Source organism: Brassica rapa, chromosome A08, assembly GCF_000309985.2.
Source record: "Brassica rapa cultivar Chiifu-401-42 chromosome A08, CAAS_Brap_v3.01, whole genome shotgun sequence".
Taxonomy (NCBI): Eukaryota; Viridiplantae; Streptophyta; class Magnoliopsida; order Brassicales; family Brassicaceae; genus Brassica; species Brassica rapa.
This window is the reverse complement of record NC_024802.2, coordinates 12,054,667-12,082,351: the sequence shown is the minus strand read 5'-3', so window position 1 is coordinate 12,082,351 and position 27,685 is coordinate 12,054,667. Positions and strand designations below refer to the sequence as shown.

At 36.3% G+C, this 27,685-nt stretch overlaps 6 protein-coding genes across 8 annotated transcripts; 4 read left to right on the top strand and 2 right to left on the bottom strand.

Moving 5' to 3' along the window:
* The first annotated feature begins 2,616 nt into the window (after nt 1–2,616).
* On the top strand, nt 2,617–3,381 carry LOC103834342 (dof zinc finger protein DOF4.4-like). The gene has a single exon (XM_018653647.2). The coding sequence runs from the start codon at nt 2,617–2,619 to the stop codon at nt 3,379–3,381; it is 765 nt and encodes a 254-aa protein (XP_018509163.1).
* A 1,906-nt stretch (nt 3,382–5,287) lies between these two features.
* On the top strand, nt 5,288–9,889 carry LOC103834209 (protein BREAST CANCER SUSCEPTIBILITY 1 homolog). The gene is made up of 14 exons (XM_009110270.3): nt 5,288–5,584; nt 5,720–5,773; nt 5,877–5,947; nt 6,026–6,136; nt 6,392–6,843; nt 7,137–7,247; nt 7,350–8,081; nt 8,163–8,263; nt 8,347–8,533; nt 8,613–8,710; nt 8,804–8,930; nt 9,029–9,194; nt 9,272–9,390; nt 9,476–9,889. Exons 1-14 carry the CDS (start codon nt 5,523–5,525, stop codon nt 9,779–9,781), a joined length of 2,697 nt encoding a protein of 898 aa, XP_009108518.1. The 5' UTR covers nt 5,288–5,522; the 3' UTR covers nt 9,782–9,889.
* A 3,816-nt stretch (nt 9,890–13,705) lies between these two features.
* LOC103834208 (adrenodoxin-like protein 2, mitochondrial) lies at nt 13,706–15,749 on the bottom strand. Of its 2 annotated transcripts, none has more exons than XM_009110269.3 (8): nt 15,577–15,749; nt 15,364–15,441; nt 15,159–15,226; nt 14,626–14,726; nt 14,438–14,544; nt 14,285–14,334; nt 14,118–14,200; nt 13,706–14,018 (listed from the first exon to the last, which is right to left on the bottom strand). In XM_009110269.3, the coding sequence occupies exons 2-8, from the start codon at nt 15,407–15,409 to the stop codon at nt 13,904–13,906; spliced, it is 570 nt and encodes a 189-aa protein (XP_009108517.1). In that variant the 5' UTR covers nt 15,410–15,441; nt 15,577–15,749; the 3' UTR covers nt 13,706–13,903. The 2 variants fall into 2 exon arrangements, with proteins under 2 accessions (XP_009108517.1, XP_009108515.1); XM_009110267.2 differs by having other exon boundaries at nt 14,626–14,738; nt 15,577–15,748.
* A 1,144-nt stretch (nt 15,750–16,893) lies between these two features.
* Nucleotides 16,894–23,462, bottom strand: LOC103834207 (DNA damage-binding protein 1b). The gene is made up of 19 exons (XM_009110266.3): nt 23,211–23,462; nt 22,859–22,907; nt 22,649–22,708; nt 22,474–22,565; nt 22,102–22,153; nt 21,918–21,980; nt 21,729–21,778; nt 21,459–21,534; nt 21,039–21,248; nt 20,833–20,939; nt 20,620–20,728; nt 20,215–20,415; nt 19,911–20,126; nt 19,458–19,568; nt 18,998–19,273; nt 18,640–18,914; nt 18,197–18,545; nt 17,818–18,102; nt 16,894–17,720 (listed from the first exon to the last, which is right to left on the bottom strand). Exons 1-19 carry the CDS (start codon nt 23,312–23,314, stop codon nt 17,139–17,141), a joined length of 3,267 nt encoding a protein of 1,088 aa, XP_009108514.1. The 5' UTR covers nt 23,315–23,462; the 3' UTR covers nt 16,894–17,138.
* A 69-nt stretch (nt 23,463–23,531) lies between these two features.
* LOC103834206 lies at nt 23,532–24,772 on the top strand. Its single transcript, XM_009110265.3, has 3 exons — nt 23,532–23,735; nt 24,066–24,227; nt 24,491–24,772. The coding sequence occupies exons 2-3, from the start codon at nt 24,069–24,071 to the stop codon at nt 24,536–24,538; spliced, it is 207 nt and encodes a 68-aa protein (XP_009108513.1). The 5' UTR covers nt 23,532–23,735; nt 24,066–24,068; the 3' UTR covers nt 24,539–24,772.
* A 185-nt stretch (nt 24,773–24,957) lies between these two features.
* LOC103834203 (protein BUD31 homolog 1) lies at nt 24,958–26,562 on the top strand. 2 transcript variants are annotated; one of them, XM_009110262.3, is made up of 4 exons: nt 24,958–25,119; nt 25,327–25,424; nt 25,497–25,684; nt 26,214–26,562. In XM_009110262.3, the coding sequence occupies exons 2-4, from the start codon at nt 25,331–25,333 to the stop codon at nt 26,367–26,369; spliced, it is 438 nt and encodes a 145-aa protein (XP_009108510.1). In that variant the 5' UTR covers nt 24,958–25,119; nt 25,327–25,330; the 3' UTR covers nt 26,370–26,562. The 2 variants fall into 2 exon arrangements, with proteins under 2 accessions (XP_009108510.1, XP_009108511.1); XM_009110263.3 differs by having other exon boundaries at nt 24,978–25,119; nt 25,322–25,424.
* The last annotated feature ends 1,123 nt before the right edge of the window (nt 26,563–27,685 follow it).

The following is a 27,685-nucleotide window of genomic DNA, read 5'->3' as shown; positions in this document are numbered from 1 at the left end:
AAATTATTTATAAAATTAATGCAGTTTACAATTAATTTTCAGCTGAAAGTAAGTATAATTTGCATTGGAATTGTAAAGGGTCACCTATTATGAAACAGAGGAAGTATGTAATATATATATTTTTTATATTTTGAGAAATGTAAAGTAGATAATGAATTTTTAAATTTTAAAAATAATTTAAATGGGTTACCGGAACTCGAACTGAATCCGCAAAGATCGAAACCGAACCCAAACCAAAATTTAGAAATATCCAAATGGGGCTAAAATCTTTAACCCAAAAAACTGAAACCCGAATAAATCCGAACCGAACCCGAATGGGTACCCGAACGCCCACCCCTACTTTTTGGACCGTCATTTAATGAGATGATCGAGCCACTTTTCGGACATATTAATAGGTCAGGGAATAAGCCTATTCTGATACTATGTTAAATTTGAGTTTATCATAGATTTCCAACTTAAAACATTTAAGCAGTAAATAGATTAACTCAAATCCGTTATATACTAGATTTCTAGTTAAGTTTTTTTCATATTTCCGAATGTAGGATCTTTATCTCCAAAGGCTGTGGGACCGATATAAATCGAAAGTTAATGATCTAAACGAAACACATTGTATCACATATGCTTCTAAAAACTGTGCCACCCTAGTATATATGAAAAAAATTCCATGAAATCTAAAACTATTTCTTTTATTGGTGACCGATTTCTAAAAGGTCTGATATATTTTAAGTGCTGTATGATTTTTATCTTTCAGTGATCAGTTGTATTATTATGGCTATACATATGTGAATTTGCGAAATCCTGTTTTATATACGATGTTGTTTTGCAGTTACGTTTACACACATTACATACAAAACAATAGATATCGAGCACAGAACCCAAATTCCAAAGTACTCAAATTTCTGATCCAGATTATAATTATTGATTTCCGACGTATCTACCCTTTTGTTCTTCTAAACCAGACACAAATAATGAGATCAAACACTTCCAACCCTGATCATATACCAGCTAATATACATACACACAGAGTCGACCCTAACTTAAAAAAATGTATTTCAAATTTACTGATCTTTTTTAGATTTTTTTTCTTGCATTGACATTTCTAAAGAAGTTACTCAACTAGATTTGATTTTTGCGCCAGAATATGTACTAACATTGTGGTGGTAAGGCAAAAGTAGCGATGTCGGAAAATAGTCAAATGCAGTATTGGTTGGAGTTACTGGTTTTGCCTTATCAGATTGTGCACCCAGTACCGGCCCTGGGTACAAGCCAAAGAAGCATTGGCTTCCGGCCCTGTTCAGAATATGTAAATTTTCGGCCATCAATTTTTCAAAGTCTCCGGTAGAGCAGTTGGTTTAAAGTTATAATTTGTATGTCTGGAGTTACTGGTTCAAAGTCAGCCAACTACTTTCATCAATTTTTATTATGTAATAGGTCCTAAATTGTTTTGGGCTTCCAGTCCACAATTATTCCAGACCGGGCCTGTGTGCACCTTGTGAGTGTGAAACAGTGCACCTTGTGAGAGTGAAACACTTGTGATTGCAATAGGAGCAGCGACATTAGAAGCAAAATATCTGTTAACTGGAGTATCAATGACTAAACCAGCGGCAGTGTGGCAAGCACTAGGCGCAGATATTTATGAAACCTCCGCAGTTTTCACTTGATCATTTATAAACAAAGTCACTTTGATATAATATTGTCTCCTTGGTCTTGAATTTGTTATCAAACACAAGAACTCACACACATTATTTTCCTCTCTTAGAGCATCATTAACCCCACCTTTTAAGTGGGTTCTTAGGAGGTGGGTCCCACAACTTTATTAAAAACCACATCTTCCTTCTCTTCTGCAAGAGGCAAGTTTGGTGAGTTCTTATGGTATTTGCGGACCCCACTAACACGTGATGGCCCGCGATTGGTTAATAAAAGAAAAAAAATGTTAAAAACCCCAAATGAGGGTTTTAGGGTTAATGGTGCTCTTAATATAAATCTATTAAATTATTACTAATTTTAACTGTTTATGTGTTTTGTCTATTCAAATTTATTTTTTTATCATTAATATATATTTCTATGGTCATATTTATATTTTTTTGTTAGATATTGTTATTTACTAAACCCTATTAATGTTCACCATTTGTAATAATTTAGGCTATGCATTTTCATTAAATATATGTATATATATAATTATTTTATGCACACGCGTCCTCCTCTGACACTTTGTTTGATAATAAACACCTATAATTTATGATTCTTTTTTTCTTAAATTAGCATCACACTCTCAATATCTCTATCTAGATTTTGTTTTTGTATTATTTGACTAATTTAATCATTATCTTCTTAGATCTCCATTTTTCATATACATCCAATAATTAAAACTTAAGAGTAAAAGAGCCTTGGTTTTTGACTAAGCTTAGCCTAATGTTATGGTGTGGGGTTAGATCTTCAGATTTTACTAATACATCATTTTTTAACACGTTGCTCATAATCTCACTTTCTTAAACCCAAACATATCTTTATTTTTCTTCAGTTTCTAGTTCTCAAGAGTCTATATAAGAAGACACCCTCACAACACCAAAATAATCATACCAACAACAAGAAAACTAATTAGTAGCTCTTGAGAAAATGGATTACTCTAGTGTTTTTGCTGAAAGAGGCAATGAAGTGAACCAAGAGAAGCCTCCACCGCGAGTGTGTCCAAGGTGCAACTCAACCAACACCAAGTTTTGTTACTACAACAACCATAGTGTGTCTCAACCACGCTACAAGTGCAAGGAATGTCGCCGAAACTGGACTCATGGTGGAGCGCTAAGGAACATACCGATTGGTGGAAGTGGCCATAAAAAGAAGAGTACAACGATAGATCAACCTTTTGTTTCTCAGGCAGTTTCTGCTGAGATCCAACAAGTTAGTCGTCATCGCCAACCTTTCTTACATGCTCAAGAAACCAACCAGTTTGTTGAATCTTTTGGTGGTTCTTCTTCTGGTTTTGATGTTGATAACCATATCGGTTCTTTTCCTGAAATTAGTGGCGATGGGGTGCTTCCATTTCAAAGTTTTCCACCAATGGATCGCTCTTATTTCCATGATGGATTGTTTCAACAAGATTACTACAACGCTGAGTCCAATGATTTGATTGGTAATCATTTGATTAACCAATCAATTGGTAGTTATAATGTTGTGAGCTCTAATCATAACAGTTACATTAATCAAGAGGATCGAGACAAGTGGAACCAGAGTTTAAACAATACTATGAACATGAATCATAATGCCAGTACCAGTGGAAGCAGAGAATGGTGGGACACTGATCACAAGAACAAGTACAAAGGCAAAATCAAAAACAACTGTGTGTATGAGTCCTCTTACCATTTGGAGAAGCATGGTCCTTGAATCTTAGCCTTATTATCCATTTTTCTTTTCTGTTTTTGTTTTTAAGTGATGAAAGCTTCTATCGTTGTTTCGCTAAGATTCAGACATAAGTTGCTTGTATGATTCTTTTCCTATCTATATTTATATAAATAAATATCTATATTGATAAGTCCGTTAATTATTTTGCAAACTGCCAATGCACTTTTCTGGTTTTATAAATAGGACCTTGAGCCAACCATACACTAGTTCTTTATATTTTTAACTAACATGTACAACAAATTACGTCCAAGATAAACCCCACAAATGCAATAATCTTGATACAACATAAGTTCTTTTTCTTGATAAATGATTTGTACAACACAAGTTAAAAACTCATGCATGCAACTTGATATTTTATTTTTTTGAAAATTTGGATACTCATAGAACTTGTAGTTTTTGTGTTTTGACGACTTAATGCATTCACTGAGATTATAAAAACTAGAGAGTATGAAACATCCCGACGATAAGACTCAAACGAAACAAACAAAATTAAAAGGATCGTGAGAGTCAACAACCATGACGATAAATATATTGTTTCTCAGGATTCAAAACAAAAGCTTAGGGTCGTCTGACCCTATCTCATAAACTTTCATCCCCATTTCTTACTGCCATGAACAAAAAAGTATCTTTACTGAAATTTTGGTATGACCTTGAGGTAATTATTATTTTTTGATACTGTCGTGACAGCCGTTGAAGATGGAAGATGTGAGCATGGGATTATACTCTATAGTTGCACATTGAGGTCCATTGATAATATTAGGATGTTAATCTCAGAAAGAGTCAAAGAGATCTAAGAAACTTTTATTAAAAGTCTCTAATCATTTAACAAGGAAGGCATTGACAAGCCAAGGTCAGTGATCTGCTAGTCTTTATGTTTAGCTTGAGCTGTGATTTGCTTGATCATGTGTGGATTCTCTGAACAGTTCCTAGCTTCTACTCGGAAGAGATCTTCAGGTAATGCTGAATTGTCTTCTTTCTTGCCACATGTCCATAGAGATAAAAGTATGGTTATTAATATACAGATTACACCTGCTCAGAATCCTGAGCAGCATTCATGAGTGGCTGAATAAACTATAAAACATAACAATCTTAAGAAGCGCGTGGCAAATAAATTGGAATGCAGAAAACTGAAAAACCCATATTGCTTATAGAAACAAAACAATAATGTAGCTGTAGCGGACTGATCTTTTCATGATCAAAATGGGTTTAGAGCTATGTGCTTGTTTTTGGTTTTTATGTACCACCGTGTTTAATACTCAGGCCAAAATCTCATGGCCGTGAAGTTCTGATACACTGTGAGAATCTATCCAAAGATGAGCAAAGAGACAGACACAGATAAAATTGCATGCATAGCAAATACAATAAAGATGTCACCTTTTTGAGTGTGGGAAGTAGAAACAGAGCTTAACATGAAACAAAAACCATTCACACTTAGAGAAGAATCTTACTGTCAACAAGACAGTCTTGATTTAAAGGTTGCATCTTTCTTCGAACAGAGAGTAGCGGCGGCTGTAGAAGTTGTCTTCCGGAGATAATTGAATTACGAGTGTAATTGACGACAATGCCCTCACGAAACAGAATCTCTTGAAGAAACTTTAGCTTTTGTTTTTCAATCCGCCATGGCTTCTCAACCTCCGACGCCGAACTTGGCAAACACCTCATTTTTCTTCTGCCTCGTTGATGTTTGATCATAACTCTCTCTGCTTCATTTTTTTTAATGCTAATTGTGGAGATGGTATCTAGTGTGCCTCAATAGCAATCGGTTCTCTTGTTGTGACTGAACCAACAACCTTTGTGGGAGTAATTTGTTATTCTAGCAAGTACATGTGGGGGTCAACATACAGCTGCACAAAAAAAAATAATGGGTTCAAATCTCAAAAACTAATAAAATTGAAGGTTGGAAAAGAAAAAAACATATCAGAGTTATTATTGGCGGGGAGTGAAAACATTTGAAGTAAATAAAAATTGGCGGCTTTGGCTTTCTCACGGAACGTTCTAAATTAGCTTACAAGGGAAGCTCTTTGAAGGATACGCTTCTTCACCATCTCTCTCTCTCTATAATATATACCCAGAAAGAGAGAGAGAGAGAGAGACTCGCTTCAGTGCTTAATCTATAAGAGAAGATGGGAGACGACGGCGCAACTCACCTGGAGAAGATGGGAAGAGAACTCAAGTGCCCTATCTGGTTATCTCCTTCCCTCTCTCTCTATCTGCTTATCATTTTGTTTTCCTCTTTTTCAATTGGATTAGTTTGTTTTGGATTCATATTGATTTACCATCGAATTTGAATTACCCTTTTGTTTTCTTTTTGTGGTGGCAGCTTGAGTCTATTTAATTCCGCAGTTTCGCTTACCTGCAACCATGTCTTTTGCAAGTAACAACACTCCTCCTCCTTTTTGTTTTTTTTTTCTTTCTTTCTTTTGATATATAGCATGTATTAATCAAACTTGTTTTCTTCTTTTTTTTTTTGATTTCAGTGCATGTATAGTGAAATCCATGAAAGTCGATGCTACTTGTCCTGTTTGTAAAGTCCCTTTCCATCGTAGAGGTACTTTCACTTGCTTTTTAATTGATCTTAGACTCAGCTTGTCATACCTAACTTTTGATAATTATGCAATTTTGTAAGAGATTCGAGGAGCTCCTCATATGGATAGCTTGGTGAGCATTTACAAGAACATGGAAGTTGCTTCTGGTGTCCCCATGTTTGTTAGCCAGACTAAACCATCATCACCATCAGGTACTTTATTAGAATCGATGCTTTACCATTTTGATTATCTTGAATGAAAACAAGGGTCATTTACTTACCTATATTTAGTAACTGGACGTAATCATTTCAGTGGGTTTTTATTTATTTTCCCTAAGTTGGGTTATAAGAAAGTTTTTAAAAATGAGTTAAGTTCCTCGTGAGTGCTTGTTTTATCTCTCGGATCTTATATGAATGGAGAGGTGAATACATCTTTTTTAATGTGTGTTCTGTGATTTGTGTTTACAGAAAAACAAAAGCATGTGGGAGATGGTTCCATTGAGAAGGGAAATGGCAAGAAACGTCAGGGATCTAGTAAGGGCCGAACATCCAAGAAGAGAGGGTCTAGAAAAACCAAGGAGACAGATGTTGATTCCTCTGGGCCTATTGTTATGAAACCTTCATCCCAAACCAATAAACGGGTGCAGCTGTCGCAGAATCACTCTTCCCAAAGTTTAACAAAATCTACAGAATCAGCTGAGAAACTCAAGGACTACACTGATAGAACTGTGATTCGTTTGAATGAGCACCCAAGTCATGATAAAGAAGAGAATCTAGCACCTTTGTTTTGGTTGAGAGATGAAGTTGATGGGGAGAGCTCAAGCCAGCGAACAGAAAGTGACCAGCTTTTAGATGTGACACCTGTTGATGTTCCTTCTTTCAGTGATTTGAAGGACTCAGATCATGACACCCCATCCAAAGTAAGTACTTGAAACCCCAATATCTTATTCCAGTGATATCGTCCAGTATTTATATTGTGAAATATTGTTAAGTGATATTTAGACATGCTACAACACTTGCCCTGAGTTGTTAGAGTAATTGTTTGACTCATCTTAGTTATGCAGTAGAGGTTTTCTTTTACTCATAATGATTACTGCAACCTCAAGCTATTTGATGCATATCTACTACTCGTAAAAACCCTGATACATCCAATATTCAAAAAATCATCATGGAATCCTTTGATCTAACTTCTTTCTTATGGTGAGTGTTTCAGGCAGTCGAGCAAGAAAAGCCCAATCCAGGAGACATGTTTGACAGTGAAATGTTTGAATGGACTCAAAGGCCTTGTTCTCCAGAGATTCTACCTAGTCCTGTGAAGGCCAAGGTAACGGAACTTCTTTACTCTGATACAGACAGATGTTCTCCTTCTTTGTTAGCTTCTTCATGTTGGTTGAAATTAACTGAAAATATCCAAATTATTTTGCAGCCACTAGGTAAAGGTGAGATTGATCTTCCCCAAAGGAAACTATCTAAAGATGCATCATCAAATCAAAAACGCAAAGCAGGAAGTGCAAGAAAGAAAGTTGCTAAAGTACGTATTGGGGTTTCCAAGGAGGACCACATTGCATCGTCTGCGGGAGAAAATATTGGTGAGAAACAAGAGACTAGTGGAACTTCTGGCAAATCTACCAGGAAAGATGAAAATGTGAAAGCTAAACGGGCTACAAGAAACAAGGGACAGACTTCAGAAGTTCAGTCTGGTGTTAAAAAATCTGTGGAAGCAGAGGGAAAGCAAGGGAGAAAGAAGAAAAGATCTAGCGTTAAAGTGTCTGCAGAGCACCCGGTTGCTGTATCTAATGAGCTCTCAGTTGGAACAGAGAACGTTGGTAAGGGGGATCAGGAACCTGAAAAACAAAGTCCTGCAGAGAAACCCTCTCTGAAAAAGAGAAGAAAATCTCAAACGGGTGATCTCTCTGGGAGAAGTGAAAAGAAGACTTCAGAAAAGAGATCAAAACTTGATTCCTGTGCAACCCCAAGCAGAGTTACACAATCCCGTGGCAAGAAAATCCTTAGTGATGAGTTGAATCAAGCGGGTGATAGACAAGATTCAACTAACAAAAAGCCCTCACTTGGAGGTAGTGTACATTTGCGACGATGTTCTGGACCACCAACAAATAAATTCACTTGTGCATTCTGTCAGTCCTCAGACGAAACAGAGGTAAGCAAGCTTCACTATCTTACATTGGAGTCCTAAATGTACCCCGTTAGTTGATTCTGAATTGGAATGTGTAACTGACAGGCTTCAGGAAAAATGTCTCACTACCACAAAGGTGAACCTGTCTCTGCAGATTTTAGTGGAGGGTCTAACGTCATACATGTTCACAAAAATTGTGCTGAATGGTAAGATATCTGGTTATAGTTTTAACTCATGCCTTTTGAATAATTTAAACTACATGAGCATGAAACTATATTGCATTTTCCAGGGCTCCAAATGTATACTTCAACAGACGTACAGCAGTCAACCTTGATGTGGAGCTGACAAGAAGCCAGAGAATAACTTGCAGTTGCTGTGGGCTTAAAGGGGCAGCACTTGGTTGTTACAATGAGAGTTGCAAGAATAGTTTTCACGTTACGTGTGCAAAACTGATACCAGAATGCAGATGGGACGATGTAAGTGTTGCATAGGTTATGTAAAAACTCGGTATCATAGTCCTTTATTCCGTTTTTAACATTTTTTATTTTCAAACAGAAAAACTTTGTAATGCTATGCCCTTTGGATGCATCCTCTAAGTTGCCTTGTGAAGAGGCTAGTCCAAAAGGAAGAAAACGCAAGCGTGCTCCTGAAGGGTAAGGTTATTTTTATTTTATTAATGAGGATTATAAGGTGATTCTAATTTGTGAAATTATAATGTTGACAATAACTTTATCTATCTTCTCTAGACCATTGCAAGCTCAGACTAATCAAGTATCTGAAAAATCTGACATCAGTGAGCTCCAAAGAAAGCCTTTTCACGGATTACCCAAGAAAATGGTTCTATGCTGTTCAGGACTTACAGATGAAGAGAATGTATGGAACAAATATATATATATATACATACATACCCTTTTGCTTTATCAAGCCTCTCCACGTTAGAACTTAAACCGCATTGATGGCTTTGCTTGCAGAGTGTGATTTCGGAATTTGCTGAACTGTCTGGAGTTACAGTCTCGAGAAAATGGGAGCGAAGAGTTACACACGTCATTGCATCGATCAATGAAAATGGAGCCTGCAAAAGGACACTCAAATTCATGATGGGGATCTTGGAGGGGAAATGGATTCTGAGCATTGATTGTAAGTATTATCAGCAAAGAAACATGTATGTTTGTGATACACAAATCAACAAGATGTCTGTATATATTTTCTTGCAGGGATCAAGGCCTGTATGAAAAACGGAGAATGTGTAAGCGAGGAGCCATATGAGATTTCCATTGATGTTCATGGAACACGACAAGGACCTTATATTGGAAGACAAAGAGCTTTAAACAAGGTTTGCTTCTTCCCTCTGTGATTCTCTGTATGTTACAACATACTTGTAAAAGTATCATCTAATGGTTTGATTCTACATTGTGCAGGAACCAAAACTTTTTAACGGACTAAAGTTTTACATGATGGGAGACTTCGAGCTTGCTTACAAAGGGTATCTTCAAGATATGATTGTGGCAGCAGGAGGAACAATCCTGTGCAGGCGGCCCGTTTGTAATGACGATAATGAAGCTTCCACGATCGTTGTATTTAATACTGAGCCAAGCAAGAAGAAAACTCTGACGGAAAGAAGATCCGATGCTGAGGCCTTGGCTAGATCTGTTAATGCAAGAGCTGCAAGTAGTTCATGGGTCTTGGATTCTATTGCAGGTTGCCAAGCTCTAGACTTGATGTAAATTTGTGAAACCATCTCTGGATGTTTTACTTGTTTTTGGTTTTGTCAGTATGACTTATGGAGACTTGTGTTAATAATTTTCTTTAACGTTTTTTTTTTTTAACGCTGATTTATTATGATCTTACAATTATGATATAGGAAAGATTACATAGACGATTCGACAACCGACAATACTACCTGTCTTATGAAGACCTACGTCTAACTGCATCATCTGAGCCGTCCTATGAAGATCCACGCCTGACGAGATTTTACTTGCACCATGTTGAAGATCTCTTGCAAGCCTTTCCTCTGTAGTCTGCATAATTGTTTAATAAACCGTTCTCTCCGGGACTTGAAACCTGGATTTCCTGTAATCTGCAATAAATTGCATAGTCTGGGATTCGAACCCCAGATCTGGGTGTAGAAGCCTTTAAACCTTAACCAGTAGGCTACGGTGCTTCCACATTTCTTTAACGTTTTAATTATGAAGAGTGAATATATCAATCCTACTATATAAAAGGAGCTATTTTTGGAGATTCTAAGGGATGCCACATGGGCATAAATATTCCTCACTAATCAATTTGCCACGTCATCTTAATATTGGGACCGGAGCTTTTATCGTTTCCCACCAACTCAGGCTTAATGCCTTATAATTTAGAGTTAAGTGATCTAATTATTTGGGCCCATTTAAACAAAAACCCTTTCTTCTCTTTGCACCTCAATCATCCGAGCTCTGCAACCAAAGACGTAACGATCCCCTTTCCCTTCACTGGAAAATAATGATTCCGTAGCTACGACATTCAATAACCTAAACTCACTAATTACACTACCTGATCTTCATTGCAGCTTTCATTGATCAAGAGAATTGATATTTCCTTTGTTAGATATAGTAGAGGTTCGTGTATTTATGATATATATGTCATTTGTAGGTATTGCTAAACACAGTCGTGGACATGCTTCTCTCCCTCTAGCTGTAAAGACATTAAAGTTTCCATCAGCAAGTGGCCACGTAACCAAGTAATCTCCTTCTTTTTCAAGCATTGAGTATAGTAAGTGCAACAAAGTGTTTAGAGTGTGTGTGTGTTACTGATGCTATCAAACACAAGATAACTCAGACTCTATTTCCGTTGAATTACACAGTTATATCAAAATCTGGTGATGCACAATTAGATCTACTTATCTTGGATATAATATATAAGGTAATACGAATTATCCTTGTGCATTAAGTATGATTTGTTTACGTTTACTTTATTCTGATGCTTTCACATTCTCTCTTTTATCCTTCCTGCAGACAGGATCTCACAACAATCACTTTATATTTCTCGCAGGTTAGCTTACTTTGAAGGTGTGTTTAATATTATTTCTTTTAAATGTAAGTGTGACAATAAAAAGAGAAGTGATTATAATTGTCTTAGAATTTTGATATATTATAGATTACATTGAATAGTTTTATTCGATACAACATAATATGTATTTTATTAAGGGATTTTTAAACATATATAGATGACACATAATTAAAAATACATAATCAATCTAGCCAACCAAAAAAAATATGTATGGCTGATAAAATGACTTACACTTTGGTTCAGTTTATTCTTAGAAAATATAAATTAATATTTGTGTTGATATATAACTAGAGAAGATGTTACACGCCATATTAAAATTTATTGTATTGTTATCTGCACTTTTTAAATATGTTACAATAACAACCATGTAAAAAAACTTCCAAACGGGAAACAAAGAAATATAATAATATATATCTACTCAAACTTAGAAAATAAACATCAATAACAAAAATACACTAAAATACTAATAATGTAAATTTATAATAGGAAAATAGATTTATTTTTTATTTTTTTAGATTGTCACCAGTTGCCAAAAAAAAAAAAAAGATTGTCACCCCATATGAAACTTTTAAAATCAGATACATCATCATAACTTTTAAAGATTTATTAACTTTCCTACATTTTTATTTACAAAAATAGGATTATAAACACATTAGCCCCGTTTCTATAACCGCATAGGAAAATGGTCATATGCATATGAGAAAGAAACTGTGTCAACAATAAAAACATAACAAAAATAGATAATAATAATAATCAAAATGAAAAATTCACAAATATATTACACCATAAATGAAAACCAAAGCACTTTAAAATATTAAAAAATATCAAAAATTAAATTAAAATTTTTTTACTCACCATCGCGAAGCAACTTATGTATGATTTTTTTCCTCTTACCATCTCGAAAAACCAATGGATTTTGGAATCAGATTTTTTAGAGACTTTTTAAACATCATATATTAGAACTACATTTTAATTTTAATTTTACGAAGAGTCTAAATTCTTATGTAAATAATTTCACACTTCACACAAATTAAAGCATATAACAATTTCATGCTAAAAATTTAAGAAAATATAAAGACTTCATGCAACTTTCATAACATAAATACTTTTACGTACAAATGAAAATACTATTACGTAGAAATTAAAAAAATATTTAACATTTTATTCAAAAAAATTAAGAAGATATAACACTTCATGCAAGTGCATTGTTAAATATGAACACTTTCATAACATAAATATTTTTACGTATAAATGAAACAAATGCATGCACGTATTTAATAATTAATATTGCCATTTTCCTTTCTTTTTCTGTTATATGACATATTCTTTTTTTTTTTAAAGAAAATGCTTGGTTAAATAAAATTGAACAACTAGAAAAATAAATATTTACAATAAATAAGTATCATCTCATATTGGTAACCGTTATTGTTAATATGGTTACGAAAAATTGCAAAACCCTTCAAAACGTATTTATATGAAAATTTTGCTCAAACAAAATGATCAATTATACACATACTACCTTAGTTGGGATTTTAAATATATAAAATATGTATCAAAATAACTTATATAAATGGTTTCCCAATATTAAAATAGGAAAACAAAAGATTCTAATTAGCCGAAACAAAGGAGTATTGGATACATATGAAAACCTAAGGGATTGATTGGTAGGGACCGTAGATTTAGATTTCTTGCTTTAAAAATTAAGTTGTAAATTTTACAGCTTTAGTTTTAGATTTTATTGATATAAAATTATTTCAAAGATCCAAAAGCACTAAATATAAAACTTTGTGTTTAATTTCATTATTTTAAGTTCACTAACAAAAATATGTTAGTGGTCTTTTCAACTCAAAATCAGAAAATTTAATAAATTTACAATTTGATTTTAGAATAAAACATAATATATATTTATTAATACAATTTAAAGTAAACTTCCAAAAAATATAAGTATTTTTTGATTAATAAAATTAAAATATTTCTTCGATCAATAAAAAAATATTTTATTATAAAATAGTTTTAATGTAAACTATCCGCCCGTAGGGCGGACCAACCACTAGTAAGTTTATAATATTAACTCAATCTTAAGCGTCTGATCTCTTCACTACCTGATGAAACACTATATTATCAATGTCTTCTACAACATCTCCATTAAATCAACACCATAGCTTTATGCAGAGGAGATGTCAAACCAAATCAAGATGATATCAGTTGCATAACAACCGCCGCAAAGCACAATATAGAGCGTGACGGACAAGAAAGGTTTCAGTAAGGGTTTAGGTGTACTATTGGATTCATCAAGGGGAAAAACATTGAGGCTTATGAGAGCGATGTTAAGTTAGCAGCAGGAGTGAAAAGAACGATCTCTACGCTTTGGCTCTGTTTATATCAGATAGTAGAATCAGATCTTTGCTAGGTCTCTTACTTGTTGTGATGGATAGGAAGGTGGATTATTCCAAGTTGCTATTCTAGGTTTTAAAATTATCTATTTGTAGGCTATTTAAGAACAGAAACAACCTCTTTCTGCTCATATTAATGGCCTCGGAAGAAGTGATCAAGGTATAACAAGTTACCTAATTAAAAGAGAAGATGGAAGAAGACAACTCTGAAAGTAAGTTTATGAAGCTTATTGTAGTTTTATAATGCTTGATAACTGTGAAATCTCACCTTCTGAATTACAAACTCCTTAAGGTTTTATCATGTATTATGGTATTTTCGGATAATAAACAAAAGTGTAACTAACTCTCAGCTCAACTCACTGAAAACAAAAGAATAGTCTGGTGTGAGAGACTTTGAAATTGGCTTTAGTGAGGTTTTGGAACAAACCCATCAACTGCGAAATTCCTGGTGGCTGAAGGAATGGCTAAGCGTATTCCATCTATCTCTGGCTTTGCTATCACTTGACATCCCAACCTCGACCTATACACAATTTTCATATGAAACATATCAACAACATTACTCCAAAGAAACCAAGTGAGACCTTTTCAAGCGTAACAGAGAAAGAGAGGGGAAACTCACGTTTCTGTTAAGGCGAAAGCAAGATCCAGCATATCGTTCTCTTCATCTGTTGGTTCTTCCAGTTTGTTGTAGTACTCCGTGTCCTAATTTTAAATTCAGTTTTTAACTATTTGGTGAAAACACACTTGATGATCAATCTATTGCAAGAAAGAGAGAGTTAGTTTTACCATAACAATCACATGGCACGTCGAACACGCCAGAGAACATTCACACGCCCCTGAATAATTAGATAAAAACAACCTTATTACTATCTTGGTTTAAGCAAAAAAAAAGTATATCATCAGACCCAAAAGAAAGAATGAAATGGAAGAAAGGGGTGCCTTCGAGTTCTATATCGTTTTCATGGGCAGCTTCAAGGATGTTCATTCCAACTGGGACCTTGATATGATTCTCCTCTCCATCTTTATCAACAAAGATAACGTTTATCCTGTATACAATTCTCAGTGTCAACAATCTGTTGTTCTTGTCAAGAGTTTGAATGTTTTATAAGATAAATCTGAAAACTTACTTTTCTGTTTCTTCACCGCTTTTCTCAGAGGAAGTGCTGAAGGACGTACACAGATTATGATTATTTGAGAAAAAGGCTTGCTGAAAAGTCCTAGTTTGCGTCTGTGTTACAGCCTTGTCAAAAAAAAAAGGAAGAAAGAGCAGAGATATCAAATCAAGATAAAAAGAGAAAATATGAATCAAAAATCTCTAAGCTAGTTCACTTACAGGCAAAAGAGACATATCAAAAGCACTTTGGTTAGCTCTTTGAGCCAAAACCATTACCTTTTAATTCTTCTCTAATGATTTTAATTAGCTATAATCAATTTCATAGGATCCACCCTTTTCAGATTTAGCTAGAGTACAAAACTAAAATCAGTTTCAACAAAGCTTTTAGATAGGCTAATTAATAATGAATCCAGATTTTAATCAGAGCAGACTGGCCACATTTCTATCTTAAAGATATCGAGTTTGGGAAAGAGATTGTCTAATCAATGAACCATGTAAAGAGTGTAATAAGCATTCATAAACTGAGAACAAAGGTCAGAGACTAACCGAAGAATGCAGATATTGGCCATAAGATCTCTGTAGAATCCTACTCCCACATACTGAGAAATGCCTCTCTGCCCCCACAAAACATAAACGATGGAGTTAAATTACAGAAGACAACATATGAGCTTTTGCTTACACCACCAAATGCAAAAAAGAACAAATCCAAATCAACAATTGCAAATAAAGAACCAAAGATAAATGAAATAACCTTTGGTAATGCGAAAACCCAATCTTGAGAGCCTATGGAAGAGCATGATGATCTTGGCGCCGCCAAATGTTTCTCTACCTAAAAACTCGAAAGCAATTCAAAATGAGTGCAAGAAGAGGAAGAAGAAGCCAAGACACTATACATCTCGTAAGGGCTCGACGGAACAGAACATAATAACACACAGAGAAAGCTAAGGGTAAAAAAGGTTATTACTTTTTTTTTAAAATCAGATTCGACGATGGAGGAAGGCTAAGAAGAGGATTTAGGGTTCGTTGACACAAAAGGACAACCTCCTCCTCTGTCTCAACTTCCACCTTCCCTTCTGGTTTTACTCCTTTTTCCGACTTATGTTTCTCTAAACCGGCTCAGACCAGTCAAAACCGAACCACTTCTACATTTCAAAAAGGTTAATAATACTTGTAGAGATTTTTTTTTTTTTTTTTTTGTCAACTTTCTATTTCATTTATAAGCCCAATAGGCTATAGTACAAGTGATACAGGCTTTTAGTACATAAGGTCCAACAAGATACATATTAAATTAGAAATTTAAAGCTCATATAACCTAATCGAATCCAACTCGCCACGTTTAACACTTCAGAGGTTTTATTTCGACACGTGTACCATTGCGTGTCTATCATGCACGAGAGAGTTCCGCCGCCGAGTGCTTCACCAGGAAGCTTCGATCATGGCTTTGCTGGAATCGATCGTCAGACCCTCTCATCCATTCATCATCTTTTGCCCGAATCAACTTGTGAATCCTTTCTTTTTTCGCCGTTGATTCCAAGACGCCTTCACTCAATCACCGGATCTGAAGCACAACAACCAAGCTTCATAGGACCAAGAAAACAGATTCTTTGTCGAAACACTATCCGACGATAGCTTCAACTCTGCTGATTCTGTACTCAGCCAACAACGCTTAGTCAAGACAACCTAATTTTCTATTCTTCAAGGATACTTTGCCTAACTCATATCTAGAAGCAAAGATTGATTCCAATTGAAATAGAAAATTAAGGATATCCAGTAAAGGAGGATAACTCCATGAAATCAACCGGAATTTCAATCTGGAGCATAAGAAAGGAGACATGGATTTTATTTAGATTCAACCCAAGCCAGAGAAAGATAAGAGTGATAGACAGCTCTGAAACTGGTTGAATTATACACTTCAAAATCGCCTAACGATAAAGGAATTCGCCAAAGCGAAACTTAAGATCGATCATAGATCGAAGGTATATACAAACAAAAACAAAAAAAGGAATGGTAACCGGCGGCAAGGGCCACCGGCCACCGGATTCAACTTTGTTTATTAACTCTGTCTCTAGAGAGAAGTTAGAGAAAACTTAGAGAGAGAAGAGAGTTTTTCGACTATTTGTTTCCCTTTCTTTACTTGTCGAGATTTAAAGGGGGAATTTCTCATATTTAAGCATAAAACAGAATAAAATCAAATAATTAAATTATTTACTTGGTTTTTAAATATTATTTTCAAATACTAATTTATATATTCGAATTTCTTTTCTCGAATTTTTTGTCCAAGTGATCAAACTTTTTGGTGTAGATCGGTTAAATACGAATATAAATTTTCCCGGTTGAATTCAATTCGGATAGACCAAGTTGTAAGTCTTCTATAACCAAAACAAAAACGGCACTCTCGCCTTTCTTCTGTGAAACTACTCTCACGTTTTCACAGAGAATAACTCTTTAGACCCCCCCCCCCAAAAAAAAAAAAAGTTGAAAAACAAACCAAGGAGGACAGAGTACAGAGAAAAGCTATGGATCTGCTCAGTGAAGCCTAGTGAGTTCCTCAACTCTCTTACACAACTCTTCCACTTGAACATCCATTTCTTTAGATATCTCCTCCATCTTCCTCCTGCTCATATCCATGAACGATTCTATCAAATCCCCATCCAAGAAACTCCTCGCATCTGCACTTCTTTTCTCGTTCTTGAACGATCTCCACTGCTCATGGCTCAACCCGCCAACTCCTTTAATCACTTTCCTCATACTCGTCTGCAGTTTCTCCAGAAACGCATACTGTTCTTGCGGTAGCGAAGCCATCACTCCGATCACACCGTTGACAGTGCCAAAGATCATAGTCGGTATCTGACTAGTTTCTGAATCAGGCAGCCTCATGACCAGAGATCCATGGCGGAATCTGTTCACAAATTCCCCAATGTGATACTCACCGACCACTTCCATACGGCATCGTTCTTCATCTGTAGCAGCTTCACTGTGCCTCTTTACTGTGAATAGGTTGTAGCAATTGTCAGCACCAAGGTAGGTGTCATCATCCAGTATCCCAACTGCCGTCATCCAGCTTGCATTGTAGTCTCGAGCTATCTCCTCTATCGCACCTTCCTCGTGCTTTAAAACAGACACACGCAGTCCACGTAAGTTCTACGATTTGACATTTATTAACAAGAAGATGCAGACAACAGTTTTGTATCAAAATCTGTTTTACCTTGTAGATCAATAGGGAGATTGATTTCATGAGGTCACCAACGACGATGAAGTCTCCACGGGTCTGAACGTAAAGAGCTAGTATGTGACCGTGGTGTCCACATTCAGACTGGAGCTCCCGAGTTCCATCATCCCGCAACGTCCATTTATACAACTGAATTTTCTGATTAATAGCAGCTAGAAGTTTTCCATTGAAGGCATTAAGAGAATAAACAGATCCTTTAGTTTCCTTCTCTGCTACCAGCTGCAGCTTTCCTTCTTCAACTACAAACACAAGTATCCTTCCCTACAATCACAGAACAAAAGAAAACAAAAACTGAAAAAAGAATTGGAAAAAATAAAGTCTTAACACAAACAAATACAGAGAGTCATGTATATACCTTGGTTGGTTCATTTTCCTCAGGCAAAACATATGAAGTACCGACACAATAGTAAACGTTTTTGTCGTCGGTAAAAGAGCAGCTCAGTATGGAGCAACCGTATTCAAAGGCATCCAAAGGGTAAGTTGCCAAGAATTCGAAATCTCGGTCATCCAACAGACGGACAAAATGCATCTCAGATTCTTCTCCACTCGGTTGGTTTCTCAAACTGCAGATAGCAAATGTTCGCGTTTGTTCCTGATGGCAGATACGGCGAGCGTGCTCTCCAATGGGAATAGTGCGTATGTGAAGCTTCTGAATCTCATCGATGGTACCAATAGTAAGTTCCCCTTCTCTAGCAATCGCTAAGCTGTGCCCATGGAAGAGAAGAAGAACCAAATTTCAACACAACATACTTTAGCCCCAAAGGAAAAAAAAGAAGAGAGATTTAGAAATTAGTTTACCTGTCTGGAAAAGCACCAGAGTTGAAGGGGCACATGTGACTAACTTCTTTCAGATTCACGTTGCTGTATATCAGCTTCTTGTTGTTGCTATATATAACAGACGGTCTATCTGATGCAGCAAATACATGCGTTGCACTTTTAGATGAAAAAGTACGCAGAGTTATAGGCTGAGTTCCAAGCGATACTTTTTTCCGATCTCTCAACTCCCCAGTACGTGTATCCAACTGGAAGTTTAATAGATGACCATCTCCAAGAGCACACAGCAAGTAAGATATCTGCCACAAAATGAAATACCATTTGTTATCTAGTATGGCAACAAAAGGCTGCATTAATAATAAGATGGTGAAGAAAACCATACCCCTTCGAATGCACAAAGAAGAACAGATCGGGGAATTATCTCTCCTCCTAGTTGCTCCTTAGTGATAAGAGTCAAGTCCGGCAGCACAAAAATCCTTACACTTATATCTGTCCACATCCCCACCGCAGCTAGCTGACTGTAATTAGGATTGTCCCCAGTGGGGTTTATATCAAGACAAGACACCTCGTACTCCAACTGGGCATGTTTGACTTCCGTCAATGTCCCATCTCCAATTTCTATATAGACCAAATGCCCACCTCCAGTCGCCAAAAGAACCTAACATGTATATCAATCCAAATCACTTTGCATGTCTAGAAACGAGAAAGATACTGAAGCTACAAAGAAACAAAATCCATGAATAGTACAAAAATACTCCTAGAATTCTTCTCTCTCGGGAACAAGTTTTAAACAGAGCAGCTACAATTAAATCCCACTATAAATATTCTTAAGAAAGACGGACCTGGCTAGCGTTTGCGGTTGCAACATTAACAGTGAATCCAGCTGGGGCATCCCATTTATTCCGCAATTGTCTAGTTGTAGAACTGACTAGCCTCACAGAATTTGAAGTTATCTGATTAAGAAAAGACAGTAGTTAGTGCTTCCTCGGGTAAAAGATAGGAGATAAAACTGTAGCAAACAAAAAAAACATGTTCAAAGAAAAATAACATCGATAAGAAACTATGTCAGAAGGACATCTAAATTTGATTCGATTTGAAAGACCCAAAAGACCTAAAAATTGACAACAGATTTAACTACACGTAGATAACACATTGAAATGCAGTGAAACGCAAAGAAAACAAACCATATGTCAATAAACCTACATATTGAACTTCGGCAAATAATTTCCTGCTTTGTGAGATAAAACTACAGGCAGAGGGATAGAAACTAACGAATGAGCACTGGAAAAACATACCTGTACAAGTTGGTTGTAGACAGCATCATGACAAAATAAAGTCTGGACTTGAGACAAGAAACCCTCAATCTCTGTGTCTTCCAGTTCATCCTCTATGTTCATGGCTAAGATACGAGTTTCACTGATAAAACTAACTACAAGGAACGTATCAAAGGCTTCATCAATTGAAGATTTCAGCGACCACATTCCTTTGATACCTGGAAGTTCCACGGACGCCTGTAATACAACAAAGTCTTATTATAAAATGAAAGAATTACTCATACATGACTCGGAGTCAAAAAGACATTGCTGATAAACATCTAACCTGTTCATTTATTCCTATCCCATTACGAACTATGCGAAGAGAACCATCCTTGTATGCTCCAGAGCAAGTTACAACCTGACCTTGCCCCTGTCTCTCAAGGTCAACTACACAAAAGTCGACAATAGGCCCCAAGTTGACATACTGTTCTATAATTTCTACATATGAACCGTTTGCATCCGGCTGCATGTTTAACTTTATAAGCTGCAATTTAAACATGAAAACATTCAGATGCTTCATACTTTATATTTATACTAGAAATCATAGAAGATTAGAGTCTAACACAAATAACTAGGAAAGTGGTAACCAAATTTTTTTTTACCAATTTTTTTATCCTATAATATACATTATCCAAGAAAAATAAATATAAAAGATTTTGTAATGGGAACCGTATTCAATCCTAGGTACCTGTGAATCTCCATAGCTTGAACCGATAAAGACGACAGCATTGTCAAGATAGGAGATGGTAGATGCAATCGATGTTTCACCCAAAAGCTCAATTTTGAGGCCAGTGACCCTAGAGAAAAATAAAGTCAGAACATCCACAATTTTGATTTTACTGCGAAAGACAGAAACCCACATTATCCTTCATTTCGACAGAGCTTTGTAATATCAACTCACTTTTCTTTCTCGTGGGTTATAACAAGGAGGTGGATCAGTCCGGCGTGATCACCAAGAAGATACCTAGAGCCATCAACATCAACTCTTCCATATGCCTTTGTGATGGACTGGACAGTTAAATTGAAGTTTTGAAAATCAAGGGATGCTCACTGAAAAGTTATGCAAATGTTTATAGGAGCATATGGCATGATGTCAGGAAAACTTACAGATCTTATTGGTATAGCTTTGAGTGCATTGGCACTACAATACACAATTGTTTCTTCTCCAATAATAAGGACCCCGCACAGAGGTGAAGGGACAGGGATCAATAGGTCAGCGCCATTGTCAAGATTGTTCTGTGACCATGGTCCTTCGACAAAGTCTTTCTCCTTCTGAGAAACTTCATATGTTTTTACATGACGAGCATCTTTGTTGTCCTGTAATCGCAAGAATTAATTAGTTCACCCAGATAAGCCCTAGACTACATTATACTGCATTGGAAAATTAAACCAAGTTGAGAGAAAAGATAATATTCATTTCTAAAAAACTACAATACACATATAGGAAAATAGCAGCGGTAATTTGCTTGCAGAAGAACAACTATATAGAATTCACAAAAATAAATAACCATAGCAAATTCATTTAACCTGATAAAGTACTGCGATTGTTGGCTTTGCGCATCCGTACAGAAACTTGATATCCAGGACCTGCAACTCCTCCAACCTGAAATTTAGGCAATATTAGGTTCAGTGTTGTGGTTCTCGAAATAACCACATCTGCAAGAAACGAAGAGTATCGATCGAGTGTATTAATAAAACAGAATCCGATGCATGGAAACCAGAGTTCACTAGAACAAACACGACGTAGACGACTAACCAACATAAGAAAAAGAGCTGTCCTTTATTGAAAAGGCGTACCTTATGTTATACGCTTCCTTGAGCTGTCCTTTATTGTCAAATGGAACCACCTAACCAAGTAACCAAATAAAACAGAACAAACCTTTATATAGTGTCCAAGTCAATTGATTAATGAAAGTTCAGTAACATGACATCGACAGCTAACGAGTACAACATGCGTCAAATTTCTTCTAGAGGTCAATAACATACCTTAAACAAGCCGTCATACAGATGGAGACCAATGAATCTGCAATCGGGATCAATTATACCAATCTGCAAAATCAGTGTAAAGTGAGAGAACTCAGGAATGCCACATAAGTCAGCACTGACACGACTAAAGAATGAAAATCAAACAACTATGATAGATACAGTGCAAAACTACTGAAATCAATACTTGGCCATTGTCGGTCTGTCTGCCTATACGATCAGAGACATCCCCCATTGCCCTACATAATGTTGAAAACAATATTTAGAATCAGCAGTGCAGGAATCTAGTCAAGTAACATCTATCTTAGCACCAGACCGGAGAAGTTTTTTTCAAGGCTTTGTATATACAACAAAGTATGAGTAAGTTAATGACCAACAGTAGCTGAGATCCTATAGCTTATTCAGAATAAGTAGGAACCTCATAAGCTTTTAAGTTGTTTCCAAAAAATACAACATGAACCATGATGTGGTCTGTACCTTTCCAACACCAAATTTGGAGAAATAAGAATACAGAAAGCACATAAACAAGAAGAGCTATAAAACTTGATCTCCTTTTTACCTTGTAATAAGCTCGGAGGAATCAGAATCCCATTGAAGAACACAGAATTTATATCCCTCAGTTGCAATGAACAAAAAATCTTGTGTTTCACCCTGCAAAAGATGAAGTAGTTATCATTTAAAACTGTCACTTACTCGTGATTATCCCAGACTGATATCAAGAAAACTATACTTACATGGGGACGGAACAATTCCAAAGTAGCAATTCTCCCATATAGAGGAACATCCAGTATAGCCTGCAAAAGTAACATATGGAGATTTTCTGGAATAAGACTTAGAGTAACAATAACGTTTCATATTTCCACTCTAAGTTCCAAGTAACAGAACATTTATAAAGCTGATCAATCGGAAAACAAAACCATTGGAACAAAAGATGTGTGAAGTACCTGAAGTCCCTGTGGAGTAAGCAGATGGATCTCGATTCGAGTGCATTTCCTGAGAAATGTTAAACACTGCTATCATACTACAGACCCATAAGAAGATAGCTTATAAAACAATTAACAGAACTCTATGCAAACAAAACTTGAAATAAGAAATCAATAGCATCAAGGTGCCTTCTTTAACATGAAAACAAGCCTAGATCAGTCACTGATAGATCAACAAATGAATCGATTGTGTACATCTCTCACATAAACAACAATCCACCACATTAAAACCCTAATAATCAGACTCTACAGAAATCGACGAGCTTCCTTATAAACCCTAAAAGCACAATTGCGCAGAGAAGGAGTTACGTACGCGACGATGAGATTCAGCTCCTGGGGACTGGTGAAGTTTCCGACGCAAGAGTGAGTGACAGAGGTGGGTTTCTGAGCCGTGACGACGTAGTTCCATACGCTCATCTTCTTCTTCGTTCGTTCGTTTCGGAAACTAGGGTTTCGCTTTCTACGCGACGCACGCGGAAATAAACACTTCCCGCCTCTGTTATTATTATTATAGAGGAGCGTCGAGGAAGAAAGCGAGAGAGAGAAGAGACGATGCAATGCAAGAGAGGAGGCGGCGCCTTAAGAAGAATGGCCGGTTCGGAGCAGAGACTTGAAAATTAGAAGGACGGTTCGGTTTAGTTTTCGATAACCGTAATTGATATTTTGATTTCGGATCGATTTGGGCCTTGACAGGCCCAAATGCTAACACTTACTAAACCCAACCCTAAGAAGACGATTTGTTCTCTTCTTCCTTCGTCGTCGTCGTCGTTCTCCTCCATCTGCGCTGCGATCTCTCTCTCCCTCAGATTCCCTTATCTTGTCGATTACTTTCTCTGAGGTAATCCTCTAATCTTCTCTTATATCAATCGTGATTTCGAATCGTAAAGGGTTTGAATCGATCTCAATATCGAAAATTGAAACCTAGATTAATCTGGATGATTCCATTGAAGCTTTATCGTAGCCTTTTGATTAGAAACATTATGGATCGAGTTGATGTCACAGTAAATATTGGATATATGCTCGTTATCAGTTTAGCCTTTTTGATGAAAAGCTTAAAGCTGTTTTTGATTTGAGTACTACTTTTATCAAATGGTTTTGTTTTAATAAATGCGTTATTAATTCATAAGTTGTTCATAATGGTTATTTTTTGGTGTGGAATTAATTGCAGATAATGTTGACGGAAACACCATTTAGGCCAAGAGAGAAGCTTCTGGAGAAGCAGAGGTTGTTCCAGAGCATCCAGAGGCACACTTACCTTAAAGGACCAATGGACAAGGTCACCTCCGTTGCCATCCCTCTTGCCTTGGCTGCATCTGCTCTCTACATGATTGTAAGTTTACTCTCTTATCATTTCCTTGTTAATTTTTTTGAATTATGTATTCATTCTTGCCCATGTTTTCGCTGAATCTGTTCTTCCTTAGTGTTTTTTTCTTATGGCTGAAAGTTGAATACATATCACACTTTAAAGCTTGCTACTTTTAGTCGCTTGTTTTTGCTTTAATCCGAATGCCCTAAATGGTTATTGTCTCAGCTTTCTTAAGTCTGAAGCATGTTCACGATCTAACTATGGAAGATTTGTGTGGATGAATACAGGGAACTGGAATCTACAACATGTCCAACGGAATCGGGAAGAAGGAATAAGCAAACACAGCTTCTTCTTTTCTTTTTTCTCTTTACCTTTTTTAAAAAAATATTGTGGAGGGTTCTCTATGGATCCAGTAGCTGCTGCCATATCTCAGACTAATGGTTGTTGCAGCTGTGTTATATTCCCGTTTTGCCAAATAATAATTTGCAGACAATGTCGAAAGCTGAAACATGTTTTGATGATTAAAAGTTCTAATGTTATTTGTTAATGACAAGTTTGATTCTTTTCTTCTTTGTTCTCTCACTTGTTGCGTCGTACTTGCAACACACAAAAAAGAGTTCCGCCGGCATACTTTCTGGCGCAGTCGCTTCAGGTGGTTAACCACTTTAGGTTCAATTTTAGTCGAAGACCAACCTGTCTTTTTCCAATTGAATTTAAAGATATGTCACTAAAGAAAACACACGTGTATTAAATTCCTAAGACCGGCCCAGATGGGTTAAACACTCTTTACTCCGGATCCAACCCAAACCTAAAAGAGGCCTTCTCTACTGGGAGAAGATCTTCTTTCATCATCGTCCTCCTGAGCCGCCATCTCTCCTCCTCCAAACTCCTCTCTCTCGATTACTTTCTCCAAAAGGTAAAGCTTCTTCGATTTACCTCTTGCTTAGCATCCTTGCACTCTTATTACTTCGTTTCTAAACCCTAAAGTTTCCAACTTTTAGAATATCCGTGTGGATCTCAAATCACAGAGATTGATAAACCCTAATTGCTCCCTTTCTTTGCTACTGAATCTTGATTGACAAGTTTCTAGCTTTGATGTATGTTTCCTCTGTCCAAAGTGTAGGACAATGCCGAAGATTAAGACTAACAGAGTCAAGTACCCAGAAGGTTGGGAGTTGATCGAGCCTACTCTCCGTGAGCTTGACGCCAAGATGAGAGAAGGTTTGTTGACATCTAGCTTTTTGCTTACCTTTTTGGTTCTTCTCTTAACTAGTTACTTCTTCTTTGGTGCAGCTGAGATGGATGAACATGATGGCAAGAGAAAGTGTGAAGCTTTGTGGCCAATCTTCAAACTTTCTCATCAGAGGAGTCGCTATGTTTATGACCTTTATTACCGCAGAGAGGAGATATCTAAAGAGCTCTATGAGTTCTGCTTGGACCAGGGCTACGCAGACCGCAGCCTCATTGCCAAGTGGAAAAAGGTGCCTCTTCTTTATTTAAACTTCTGTTTTGTCTGCTCCCCTTGTAGTTAGTTTAATTACTTGTGTGGTTTGGAGTTTCCTATACTAGTTTTTTTCTGCATAGGACATTGAATTGAAAATAAATGTTTGATTAGTTTATAGAGGGCCTAGTATCGTTGTACTGCACAATGGCATCTAGTGTCTTGGTAAATGCATTTGTTTGGAACAATCTTTCAGAAAGAGTTCTAGAATTGAGATTGTTGTTTTGTTTGGTAGGGTACAAAGCTTCTGGCAATTATGCTTTGACTTGAGTAGATGTTATCTCTGTTTGTTGAAACTACCACTTTGCTAAAATTTATCTCTGTTTCTCCTGAATGCCTCTGACACTTCCCCAGTTTTTATGATGGTTTCTCTTGAGTCTTTGCTTTTAGTTCTGATTCGTGTTCTGTTTGTATGTTGTATGTACAATCCGTACATTGATCTAGATTTTACACTTGTTTTCGTTACTGACAAGGATTTGTTACTAAACTATCTGCTTTGTGAATTGCAGTCAGGATACGAGCGTCTATGCTGCTTGCGCTGCATACAGCCGAGAGACCACAACTATGGAACAACATGTGTATGCCGTGTTCCCAAACACTTGCGTGAAGAGAAAGTTGTTGAATGCGTTCACTGCGGTTGTCAAGGATGCGCCAGTGGCGATTGATCTCCACATATGTTTTCTTCACGATTCCTCACTGTTGCTGTATTCTATATCTTGTCAAATCTGAATTGTGTACCCTTAAAAACCCTTAAGAAACTCCCTTTCAGAACCTCTACGTGTTAACTCTACGTTGTTGAAACTAGAAAGGCGTTCCCGGTTTGGTATATAAATGAATTGAGAGAATGATTTTCGGTTAGATTTGTGTTTAAGTGTTTATCAGTGTTCTAAAAACCGGTGTAGGCCGTTTAGTTGGCAAATCGTCTAGTCGGCAAATTGGGTATGAACGAAATAGTTGTTTTCAAACCGATTTATCAGTGTAGTGAATGGGCTAAATGGAAGAGTTAAGACTTTTCTACTGAGATAGTGCTTTCAAGCTGTTGCTTATGCTATTTGGCAGGAGAGAAACAAAAGAAGAGTTGGAGAACCTTATCAACTATCTTCTTGCCTGATCGTAAAGCTGGATAAATTGGTAAGGAACAGAATCACCTCACTTAGAAGAAGAGATGGGGGAAAGCATGAGAAGACTATGAAGATTTGGTTTAGTAGAAGATAATGGAGCTAAAGTAGTTTTTTTTGCTTATCTTTTTCATTAAAAGGTTTGTAGAAATGATGCAGTGAAACCCTCTAAAAAGGTTTTTTTTTATTTGAATAAAATTTAACATTCTTTCAAAAAAAAAAAACACACTATTTTAGTGCAATACTATAATTTCACACCAAATTTGGTATGACACTATTCAGCACACTAAAACAATATTCACCCACATTAAAACGCTATTCACTTAATTTATTAAAAAAATGGATAATTAAATAAATGACAAATAAAACTATAAATACATATAATATTATGAAATAGCTTTTAGTGTGAAATTTGATGTTATGGTTGGAGAAGAACTTTTTTTTAGTGCTGAAATTACACTAAAATAGTGTGATTTTGACACTATAATAGTATTATGGGTTAGAAATGCTCTGGACATAGTTATATTTGGGATTGGACCATACACGTCCAGAAAACGAAAATGTCCGGTGACTAGCACGACATGGACGACTAATTTGACACCCCTACTAAGCTCTTGTTTCTACATATCAGATAGTTTAAAACTTACGTTATTCTTTTTTTTTTTGATTAACTGTACTTTTATAAACAAGGAACCAGAGTTTAACAAGAAGTATCAAAAGATCAACCCAAAAGCCTCAAACAGATGAGGAGACTAATATGGGTAACGCAGTACCCCAATATTAACCAGTTACGAGAAAGCAATATCATGTCAAAAAGTTTCTTTGAGCCAAAAAGGATAACTTCTGGCCACATAAGAATGCAA

Excerpts from the sequence above, each read along its gene's own strand:
- LOC103834208 (XM_009110267.2), bottom strand. The coding sequence starts at position 15,409 with ATGCTCTTCCATAGGCTCTCAAGATTGGGTTTTCGCATTACCAAAG. Across the intron at positions 14,545-14,625 it reads AGCGGTGAAGAAACAGAAAA|GATAAACGTTATCTTTGTTG; the intron begins GTAAGTTTTCAG and ends AATTGTATACAG. Across the intron at positions 14,019-14,117 it reads GCTTTCGCCTTAACAGAAAC|GTCGAGGTTGGGATGTCAAG; the intron begins GTGAGTTTCCCC and ends AATTGTGTATAG.
- LOC103834209 (XM_009110270.3), top strand. The coding sequence starts at position 5,523 with ATGGGAGACGACGGCGCAACTCACCTGGAGAAGATGGGAAGAGAACTC. Across the intron at positions 5,585-5,719 it reads GAACTCAAGTGCCCTATCTG|CTTGAGTCTATTTAATTCCG; the intron begins GTTATCTCCTTC and ends TTGTGGTGGCAG. Across the intron at positions 9,195-9,271 it reads ATGGATTCTGAGCATTGATT|GGATCAAGGCCTGTATGAAA; the intron begins GTAAGTATTATC and ends ATTTTCTTGCAG.
- LOC103834207 (XM_009110266.3), bottom strand. The coding sequence starts at position 23,314 with ATGAGCGTATGGAACTACGTCGTCACGGCTCAGAAACCCACCTCTGTC. Across the intron at positions 22,709-22,858 it reads TTACTCCACAGGGACTTCAG|GCTATACTGGATGTTCCTCT; the intron begins GTACTTCACACA and ends TTACTTTTGCAG. Across the intron at positions 19,274-19,457 it reads CAACCGCAAACGCTAGCCAG|GTTCTTTTGGCGACTGGAGG; the intron begins GTCCGTCTTTCT and ends TATACATGTTAG.
- LOC103834206 (XM_009110265.3), top strand. The coding sequence starts at position 24,069 with ATGTTGACGGAAACACCATTTAGGCCAAGAGAGAAGCTTCTGGAGAAG. Across the intron at positions 24,228-24,490 it reads CATCTGCTCTCTACATGATT|GGAACTGGAATCTACAACAT; the intron begins GTAAGTTTACTC and ends GGATGAATACAG.
- LOC103834342 (XM_018653647.2), top strand. The coding sequence starts at position 2,617 with ATGGATTACTCTAGTGTTTTTGCTGAAAGAGGCAATGAAGTGAACCAA.
- LOC103834203 (XM_009110262.3), top strand. The coding sequence starts at position 25,331 with ATGCCGAAGATTAAGACTAACAGAGTCAAGTACCCAGAAGGTTGGGAG. Across the intron at positions 25,425-25,496 it reads TGACGCCAAGATGAGAGAAG|CTGAGATGGATGAACATGAT; the intron begins GTTTGTTGACAT and ends TCTTTGGTGCAG. Across the intron at positions 25,685-26,213 it reads TCATTGCCAAGTGGAAAAAG|TCAGGATACGAGCGTCTATG; the intron begins GTGCCTCTTCTT and ends TGTGAATTGCAG.